Source organism: Populus euphratica, unplaced genomic scaffold, assembly GCF_000495115.2.
Source record: "Populus euphratica unplaced genomic scaffold, PopEup_1.0 scaffold761.1, whole genome shotgun sequence".
NCBI classification, from domain to species: domain Eukaryota; kingdom Viridiplantae; phylum Streptophyta; class Magnoliopsida; order Malpighiales; family Salicaceae; genus Populus; species Populus euphratica.
Genome location: NW_011500628.1, coordinates 43,866 through 54,292, shown reverse-complemented (window position 1 = coordinate 54,292; position 10,427 = coordinate 43,866). Strand labels below are relative to the sequence as shown.

Genomic DNA, 10,427 nt, shown 5'->3' with positions numbered 1-10,427 from the left:
AACCTCTATTTTTTTTTTCTGGAAAGCTAAGATAATTTCCTACAACTTTCATGTTTTAAATAGTTTCAATTCTACACTTGGTACAATAAATGTTTGGCACTCTCACAACCCATACTGTATGGTATAACCAGCACCTAAGCTATGAAAGAAACTTGATTTGTTGTTAACATAAGTTATAATCATGAATACCTGACGAGATTTAGAAGTATTAGCATTAATTGAATAAGATAACTAATGTAGTCATGTTAATAATTTTTAATCTGATTGAAACCTTCTTTGTGTGTGGTTTCTAATTGAATAATAAGAGTTTATACTATACTTGTATAACATACCATTAATGGATCCTCTAACATTGATATTTATTATTATCATTATTTAGCCCTTACATTGATCTTTCATCTCAAAGTTTTCATCAACTTCTTCTTCTTTTTCTTCTTTTATTATTATTATTATTATTACTACTACTACTACTACTACTAGTATTGTTATTGTTATTACTATTGTTGTTGTTTATAATTGTTGTTTATAACTTATACAATTATCATCTCTATGGTTCAACCTCGGTCTTGCCGGGTTATTTATTACTTTGACACTCCTAAACTTCGAAGAAGACATCATTTTTTTTATTGTGTCATCATTCTTTTGATTTGTTGAGTATGGAAGGGCTGGGCATTAAATGCAAGCCTTACCCGCAATGTACCTGGTTGCTAGGTGATCATTAAGGTCATTTATGGATGGTGTAATAGGATTTGATTTTGGCTAGTTCTGCATGGGATGTCTCTATCTTCTTTCGGTCTCTAAGGGTTGATGGGTTATTGTTTGGCTTCTTTTTTGACAGTTAAGCTAACTATCATTATGCTTAATTGATCCTTTCACTTATTTCTTTTAGATTTTGCTTAATTATAGGGATCTTGATTGGATTTGGCTACTGAGATTAGTTGGGGCAGTTGTCTTTTTTTTTTTTTGTTCTTGTATGGTTTAAAAGGGAATTGTTTTCTTCTCTCGCTTAGAGAGTCACATAGTCTTTGTACATTTTCAGTGGAAACAATTTTTTTTCTTTCCTGAAACATTTTTCAGAGCTTTAGTTATCTGGGTTCGGGGGGGTTACTTTTGTTCTAGGTAGTTTGGGGTTTTAGGCTATTAGCATCTGTGTGATCTGGTTGTATTCTTGAAGGTTATTGATGTTGTTTTAGATGTTTATCTATTTTATAGTTTGTTGTGGGGTGTGTTTGGGCTCTAGTGGTTGATGTAGTGCTTTTTTAGGTAAGGGTCTCTTTACTGACTAGTATTTGCATTAATAGTTGCTTTATTGTGTTTCTATTTAATTTGTTTTGTTTTTTCTAAGCTTGGAGGTTGTTTTGTGATTAGAGAGCATGTTTACTGTTCTGGGATTAAACAAGCCTCTTAAAGTTCCTAGTAGCCTTTGATTGTTATGTTTTGGTTGTTGTTTTCCTTATTTATTTGGTTTTGATTGCTTTTTGTTTACTTTAAAAAAAATTTAATGGGTTTTTTAACCATATTTCAAGTTATTTAATCATTATTTGGTTTATTTTGTGATATTTTTTTACATATGGCATGTTATTTTCTTGGATTTTTCATTTCAACTTGTGTCTTGGATTTGCTAGTGTTGGGGGTTTTTGAGTTTGCTACTGTGGCAAGTTCATCACTTAAAAAGTAATCAGTTTCCCACTATTATAGTTCTTTGGGACTTTTTTCCAAATATATGATTGTCTGGACTGGGTAGGTCATTTTCATTTTAGGTAGTTTGAGACATGTGGCTGCTTTTATTTGCCATGTTTTGGGAGTTTTAAGGTTATTGATGTTGTCTTGTTTACTTATTTGTTTTACGGTTTATCATAAGGTGTGTTTAGGTTGTGGTGGTTATTGTAGTGCTTCTTTGCATAAGGATCTTTTTATTGACCAAGTTGGTTACTTATGCATTTACATTAGTCGTTGCTTTGTTATGGTTCTGTTTTATTTGTTTTGGTTTTTGTTTCTAAGATTATAGGTTGTTTTGTGGTTAGGGAATATTTTATTGTTCTTGGATTAGACATCCTTCTTAGAGTTCCTAGTAGCTGCTTTTATTTGCTATGTTTTGAGGGTTGTTTCTCTTATCTTTTTTGTTTTAATTTTTTTGTGTTTGTTTTTTTACAAAAATAAAAAAAATTATGGGTTTTTTTAATCAATGTCTTAGGTTATTGGGTTATTATTTTGCGTTATCTTTTACGCATGACATGTTGTCTTGGAAGTTTATTGTTTTAGCATTTTTATTTTAGCTTGCATCTTGGATCTACTAGTGTTGAGGGTTTTTTGTTTTATTATTGGGGTAGATTTAGCGCTTGTAAAGTCATTCTATTATTAATTCGCATAGACCCTTTCACTTAGCTGGTTAGTATATAGTGTGTTTGACATTAATTTTGTTAGCTTGGTCAATATGTGTCCTCTTGAATTTTTTAGCGCTAGTCTATTTTCCAGTTACTACAATGCTTACTCTTTTTTTTTTCATGGTTAGGTTGAGAGATCTCTATTTAATTATATGTTGCATGTCCATTCTAATTTAAATATGTTACTTGCGTAAAATATATTGGTTGTACTTTGATGTTTTATATCTTTAATTGGTTTCTAGAATGGTTGCATCTCTATATTTACTCTTTTTTTTAGGGTTTTAGTTTATTTTATCATTGTTTTCAGGATTTTGTTTTGATCTATGTTGTGTTTTTAATCGGCAAGGATTGTCATGTAGGGTTGCTGATTTTTGTTTTAATAACTATGATTGCTCTTAAAATTTTATTTGCCTCTACATTTTTTGGGTTTATTTTTTTCTTAGCCTATGATCTCAATTTTATGGACTTGCATGGGTTTTGATTTTCTTTTTTTTTAAAGGTTGTTGGGTGTTGTTTTGTCTTTTGAATCTATATACTCTTTCCAATTTTTGGTTAGGTATTTATTTTTTTCAAACACATTCCTAAGCTAGGCTTGGTGAAAGAAACATGGGGGTTATGGATATAAATAAAGGACATGGTCCTCGCTATTTCTTTTCATGCTAGTAAGCTTTTTTTAAGTTACTTCGATGGTTAGTTTTTTGGATTCTTTTTCTTGCACATTCCAGGTTGGAGTTAGGAAGGAAATAATTTGAAACTTAAATGGTCTTTATTGCCTTTCTTGCAGTTTTTTGCACTTTGAATGGCTCTGTCATTGCTTGTTGATGTTTATTGCTTTTCCTCAATGTGTTAGGCTTTTATGGATTTAGCAGTTTTGAAAGTCTAATTCTTTTAATTTTAAATTGTTAGCATATGTGTGGGTATGGTGGTTTGGATCTGAAATTGATGAGGGACAACTAAAAAATTGGATTGTTTGAGTTGCCTTCCTTAGGTTTCTCGCATCCTTTTAATGCCTTGGCCTTTTTTTTTATTGTTATTTCTTTGTTTTGCTTTTGACACTAGGTTGCTGCAACTTTGATAGCCACTGCATGTTGATTCTTTGTTGGATTGCCCAATAAAATAATGTTAGGAGTGGTTATAACAATCATTATCGTGGCTAGTGATAATTGTTATGGCTGTTAAACATAGAGGAGTGCCATCTAATTCTATTCAATCACATGATTTTGTTAGTGTTTTTTTTTATTTTATATTCATTGCTTGCTGACAAACCTGTTATGTGATGTTTTAGGTTATACCATTCATGTTTGTATAAATTTTTGATTTCTTTGATATTGTTCAATCTAACATATTTATGAGACGGTTTAAGTTATGTCATGTTATGTTTATGCAAATGCTTTGTTTCTTTAGTGATGTTCAATCAAACATGTCATTTTTTAACAAATCACTTTTATCTATTATGTTTCTATATGTACTTCCTTTTGTTTCATTCAGTTTCATTTTATTTTTTTAGTTGTTTCTATATGTACTTCCTTTTGTTTCATTTAGTTTCGTTTTATTTTAGCTAAAAAAATAAAACTATAGCATGGCCTTGTTTAATGAAGCGAGTTTTATAGCGTTTTATATATTTATGCAGGGTTAGTGCAAGTTTTTTTTTTCAGTAGCTCTGCATTTCCTTTGGCTTTTGGTCCATTTATACATGTTGTTGCAGGTTTCAAAAACTTGATACGACATAGTTCGTATGTTAAGTTTTCAATAATGTCCCTCAAAGTCACCTTAAGGAGCTTAACCAATAGATAGCTTCGTCAGCATAATCTGCCTTGGTTGTTTCTTCTTCAACCTTAAAGCCACCACCTCCATATAACCTTCTCACTTTAGCAAGCATGGTACCTCAGCAATAAACAACCACATTAGCTACTTCCATATAATTAGCAACAATGCCATCAAACTTCCTAGTTGAAGCAAAGAGAAGATTGCATTTTGATAATGACGTAACACCATCAAGGCAAGGCTTTCTTGGTTCTGCCTTCAGATCCTGTTTGTATGTTGGTTTCATTATTTATTAATCATTTTTCTAGTTTCTTGATCATTTTTTTTCTTATTTTTAATGCAGCAAACCTCAACAAGAACCAAATGATGCAAAGAATAATCAACAACTTACAGCACAATACACTTCACCTCCACCAATGAAGAAACCACACAAGTCAAGCTTCTTAAATTTGGAGGTGTTATCACTCTCTTTTGCCAGGTTGTTTAATTGCTTAATAAATGTAGTTAGCCATTTTAGTTTTTCATTGCCTTTGATATGCATTTGGATTACTTTCATAGACATGGCTCAAATACATCATACTCTTATATGCAACCCGTTCTTTACTTATTTTTCTTTTGGACTTTTATATCATAGAGAAAAACAAACTATTTTCTTCAATCTTGCTTATGGTTAGTTATTTTCCATACAAATTCTAACAATATAAAAAGATACTAGAATACTAGCTTTCTAAGTTTCGGTGTAAAATATATGTAGATACACTGATCATTGCTTATACCAACATGCATCATTTTGTTTTAGTTCTTCATTGTAATATTAGAAGATATTTGAAGTTTTAATTTATTTTGTTGAAAATTACTTTATTTTTTGGATTGACTTTATATTTGTAATGTAAATCCATTGCAATCTTACATGTGCTTCTATTGCTATTATGCATGGCAATTACACCACTCTCTTTTTTAACCTATTAATTGTTTATCTGTTTTTTGCAATGTTTTGTATTAGAATATTCACAAATTTAATAGCCAAATGCTATTGCCATAACAATCTATATTATTTTAAAATTAGCTCGTATTAATGTGCGGACAACCTATCTAAAACTAAATTGTGCAAAAATATATTATTTTAAAATTAGCTCGTATTAATGACCTATCTAAAACTAAATTGTGCAAAAACCACCACCTCCACCACATCGATGCTTATAATATTGTATTGATCATGGTCCGTATACAGACAGAATGTGGTGTGTGGTGGTGAAGAGGGAAGATCACAAGCTTGGAATATCAGGGAGGAACTGTTGGGTGCGTGATGTCCAAGATATACACATAATTTATTAGTTTCATTCATTTTTGGTGTTAGTATCTTGATGGTTCACAGTTTTCTCGTCCACAATATTTATTGACTTCCTGCATGCTTCTATGAAAGTACCAAAAGCTTAAAATAAGAACTGCTAAAATCCAAAACATTATCATCCAACGATAATTGTCGTAGCCTCCCCTTTAATTTAATTATAACAGACCAAAACCAAAGCAAACCATTTACTAGCAAAAATAAAATTATTACTATGACTTATCATCAATAGTTTCCTTAAATTGATTTAATTTGTTGCTCCTATATATTTATAGCAGCACTGTACTATATACTAATAGCCAATAATGCAATAGAATATTCATGGACGTAGCACTAGTATGTATAAACGACAAGAAATTATTGCTATATATATACTGAAACTATATGTATGATTTGATGATCATCAATCACTATATTATTGTTAAGGAATAGGCCTTCCATTGTTGAACACCACACATTGTGGCCGTGGCCTCGATAGCTGCCCACCGGCACTGGCGGGACACCCCATCAACCCCACAGATGGCACCATGCAATTATACGTCAAGCATAATGACAACGTATCAGGCAATGCCAGCCCTGCTTCCAACGGAAACCCTGTTATGTAATTATGTTGCAAGTACAGTGTGTTTGTGCTGCCTCCATACACGCTCTTCACGTACTCCTCAGGAACCCTACCCATTAGATGGTTATTATTCAAGAACAATGTCTCCACCGCAGCCAGAACCGGTGACAATTCACCAGTCAGGAAATTGTGGCTCAGGTCCACGATCGACCCCTCACCGTACATTGATGGTGGTGGTGGTGACGGTGATGGGACTCCACCCGATAAATTGTTCCGTTGCAAAAACAAGGATGAGAGAGTGGGCCTCAGGAGAGAGGAAGGTATGGGCCCACTGAATTGGTTCATGCTTAAGTCGAGAAACTCTAACTCCGATAACGATTGTAGCCCGTTGAGTGGGCCCCTCATCATGTTCTTCGATGCTGACAAGTAACGGATCGTTGACGGCAGCCTTAACGGCAATGCCCCTGTTAATTTGTTGTCTTTCAAATCTAAATGCAGAATCTCTGCTGACACCATTCTTGGCAACTCGCCGGATAACTGGTTTGAAGCCAGAATCATGACTTTCAACTGGGCCAACTCGGTGAAGAGACCTGCCGGGATTGACCCGGTGAGCTGGTTGTAACTCAGATCGAGAGTGTGCAGGTTGGGGAGTGAGGACAATGAACTGGGAATGGGACCTTTTAACCGATTGTTGGTTAATGAGAGGACTCGGAGGTTGCTGAGTCGACCCAGTTGAGGAGGGATAGGGCCGGTGACGATGCCGGGGTAGAGGATGAGTTGGGTTAATTCTGTGAGGTTGGAGAGGGAAGGGGAGAGGAAACCAGCCAGTCCAGGTGTATTAGAGAGACCAGTGCCGAGTGTGAGAATGGTGACTCGGTTGAGAGAGCAAGTAATGCCAGAGAAGGTGGAGCAGGGATCTGGTGAGGTGAAGTCCCAGGCGGAGAGGAAGTTTGAGCCTGGAATGTCCGTAAGGCTGTCTTTTATGGCTGCTAGAGCAGCGAGATCGTTGAGGCTTATCTTGTTTTGGTTTTGGTGGGAGGGATGGCATGCATTGACAAGAAGCAGCAGCAGAAACAGGAAGAGAGCGTGAGGTTGTGGTTTGGCCATGAAGAGAGAGATAAGTTAATGCGAGGGAATGAAAGAAAGAAAGGAGGCTCGAGGGGTACTGAAACACCACCGAGGACTATCTTGATGGGAAAGAGGAGCAAAAGTTATGGCGGGTTTGCGGGAAGTTTAGAGATTGCCTTCTCAGGGCTCTGATTCAAGAGCCTCAATTAAGAGGACTGCTCATGGAAGCGTGTGCTTATAGGAGTGGAGTAAAAGGGGAAAAAAAGGAGGAAAAAGTGAGGGGGGGCGGGGGGCAAGAGGTGTAATAGATTTTGCTGTGATTCAAGACAACTTCTGCAGCTTTTGGAGAAATTCTCGGTGTGGTGGGGTGGGGGTGATGTGTGAGATTTGAAGGACAGGGATAAGAGGGAGGCATGGGCGTGGGAGTGTATATTTGTGTTCCAAGTTAATTTCACGTTTGGTAGCTGGTGGTGACCGACCAACTTGCAGTTGACCGAGCTAGGGATTGCGGGATCCATTTACCTATTTAGAGATGTGCAGAAACAGTTTGTGACTACGATTTATTAAATATTTTTAGCTTTAAATTATATATTAAATTAATCAAAGTGCTTGTGTTGCTCTGTGAGTTTGACTCATCGTAATTTCACATGACGCTGATGTGTACTGTTTTTGTAACCAGAGATTTTCAATCCAGCATAATTCATAAACCTCGTGACGGCATCACTTTTTTAACAAAATAAATATTTTTTATTTTTATTCTTTATTGAGATGTTCCCTGTGGTTTTTTTCTCCTGTTTTGTTTTGGTAAATTGAGTTATAAACGAATAAAAATTAAATATTTAAATTTTTTTTATATTTATGACATTTTTTTATCTTTAAAAGTTTTTACTTGTAGCAAACTCATTATCGTTAATTAATAATTTAAATATTTTTTTTGAATGTTTATGTAAAATAACTATAGTTGGGAAAAGGTTGCAAGCGTGTAAGGTAAAAAGAAATTTTTTTATAAAAAAAATATATTTAAAAAATAATGTATAATTATTTTCATTTATATCAATTGTTATTATTATTTAAAATAATGGTAGTAAGCTCATTTATAAAGAGACAACTTACATAAGGATTTACAAAATAATAACTCTAACAAAGATTTTGTATTAATGACCTATGATTATAGTACCCCACACAAAAATGTCAGGGACCGCAATAACTTACATAAGGATTTACAAAATAATAACTTTAACAAAGATTTTGTGTTAATGACCTATGATTATAGTACCCTACACAAAAATGTTAGGGATCACAATAAATGGCTTGTGCTTAAAAAGATAATCTTAATGGATGATATTTTTTAATTGAAGATTATACTCGAGTATGAGTTTTTTCTAAACTGGAAGGATTGATAAATAAGTTTTTTTTAAAGAAAATAGATATTTTTTTATTTTTTATTACAATGTTTTTCTACTATTTTTTTCTATTTGAAGAGAATATTTTTTTTCTAGTTTATTTTTTTATATGGTGTTATTATTTAATTTTTTTCTATACAAAGGGTTATAATATTTTTTTTGTCAAGTATCTTTTCCAAGTAAAACAAATGCTAAGCAAAGAGAAATTGAGACTAAAATCATTGGTTCAACTCATAATTTCAATAATACGACTAAACAATACAATAACATTAAATAAATAAATAAATAACAATGAAATTTTTTTAAAAAGAATAAAAAATATTAAACAACTCAAAAATAAAATTAAAAAAAAAAAGAGAAGGACCAATATTAAAGGAAAAAAGATTACAAGGATGGTCTGATTTTTTTAATGTGTTGACATAAAATTCAAGGATGAGAGAAAGAAAAAATAAATAAATAGAAGTCAACATCAAACACAATATGTGTTAGAGATACACTTGTTTGTGGTACTGGGGCTTTAAGAATTTTCAAAGTTGTAGAAGTATCCACACACGCTATCATTTTTTATCTAATTATAAATAATAAATATAATTTATAATAATATCTCTAAATATCTTTAAAATTTATAATAAAAATAATGTAAAATATTGAAAAAAAACTCTTAAGTAAGAATTTTGTTTGTTGTCTTTAACGTTATCAATATAATTGTACTATTTAAAAAAAAAACAAAAAATATTCTTGAGCTATATGCATTAAATTAATTTATTTTAAGGTTAAATTAATAATTTCAATATATAAAAAAGATGAAATTATCAATCTAATTTCATATAATTTATAAAAGGTAATTATATTAAAGGGAAGTCTTATTCCCCAATGCCGCTCCAAAGATTGTTTTGTCCAAGAGCAATTTCGTAATCACATCAATAAAAAGATTCATTCCCAGTAACTTTCGTAGAAGATTTAGTTTTTTCTAATCATATAATTTAATCTCTAAAGAGATATATATTTTTTCCTCACCAGCACATGCATGAAATTGATAGGTACCTGCATCCATAGCCAAAAACAAGGCAAAGCAAGTTATATACATATCGAGAGAGAGAGAGAGTATTCCTCATCCGTACTCAGCCCTCTTCCTGAAAAGTTTCTTCGTTTCTTTTCCTCGGAAAGAGGTTTTTTAGGAAAATTCAACCTTTAAAGTTTTGGTCGTGGTCTCCGTGCTGCCACCTCAAAGATCAATCAAAGTAGTAAAAGTAGTAAAAAAAAAAAAAAAAAAAAAAAAAAAAAAGTAGTAAAAGTGCCATAACTATCCACCTATTTTATCAATATAATTGTACTATTTAAAAAAACAAAAAATATTCTTAAGCTATATGCATTAAATTAATTTATTTTAAGGTTAAATTAATAATTTCAATATATAAAAAAGATGAAATTATCAATCTAATTTCATATAATTTATAAAAGGTAATTATATTAAAGGGAAGTCTTATTCCCCGATGCCGCTCCAAAAATTGTTTTGTCCAAGAGCAATTTCGTAATCACATCAATAAAAAGATTCATTCCCAGTAACTTTCGTAGAAGATTTAGTTTTTTCTAATCATATAATTTAATCTCTAAAGAGATATATATTTTTTCCTCACCAGCACATGCATGAAATTGATAGGTACCTGCATCCATAGCCAAAAACAAGGCAAAGCAAGTTATATACATATCGAGAGAGAGAGAGAGTATTCCTCATCCGTACTCAGCCCTCTTCCTGAAAAGTTTCTTCGTTTCTTTTCCTCGGAAAGAGGTTTTTTAGGAAAATTCAACCTTTAAAGTTTTGGTCGTGGTCTCCGTGCTGCCACCTCAAAGATCAATCAAAGTAGTAAAAGTAGTAAAAAAAAAAAAAAAAAAAAAAA

The 10,427-nt window shown here is 32.5% G+C and overlaps 1 protein-coding gene across 1 annotated transcript; it reads right to left on the bottom strand.

Moving 5' to 3' along the window:
• Nucleotides 1-5,839: 5,839 nt before the first annotated feature.
• Nucleotides 5,840-7,577, bottom strand: LOC105115771 (probable LRR receptor-like serine/threonine-protein kinase At4g08850). Its single transcript, XM_011012785.1, has one exon. It carries the CDS (start codon nt 7,163-7,165, stop codon nt 5,918-5,920), a length of 1,248 nt encoding a protein of 415 aa, XP_011011087.1. The 5' UTR covers nt 7,166-7,577; the 3' UTR covers nt 5,840-5,917.
• Nucleotides 7,578-10,427: the final 2,850 nt, after the last annotated feature.

What these genes read in the sequence shown, in the direction of transcription:
- LOC105115771 (XM_011012785.1), bottom strand. Translation starts at nt 7,165, where the DNA reads ATGGCCAAACCACAACCTCACGCTCTCTTCCTGTTTCTGCTGCTGCTT.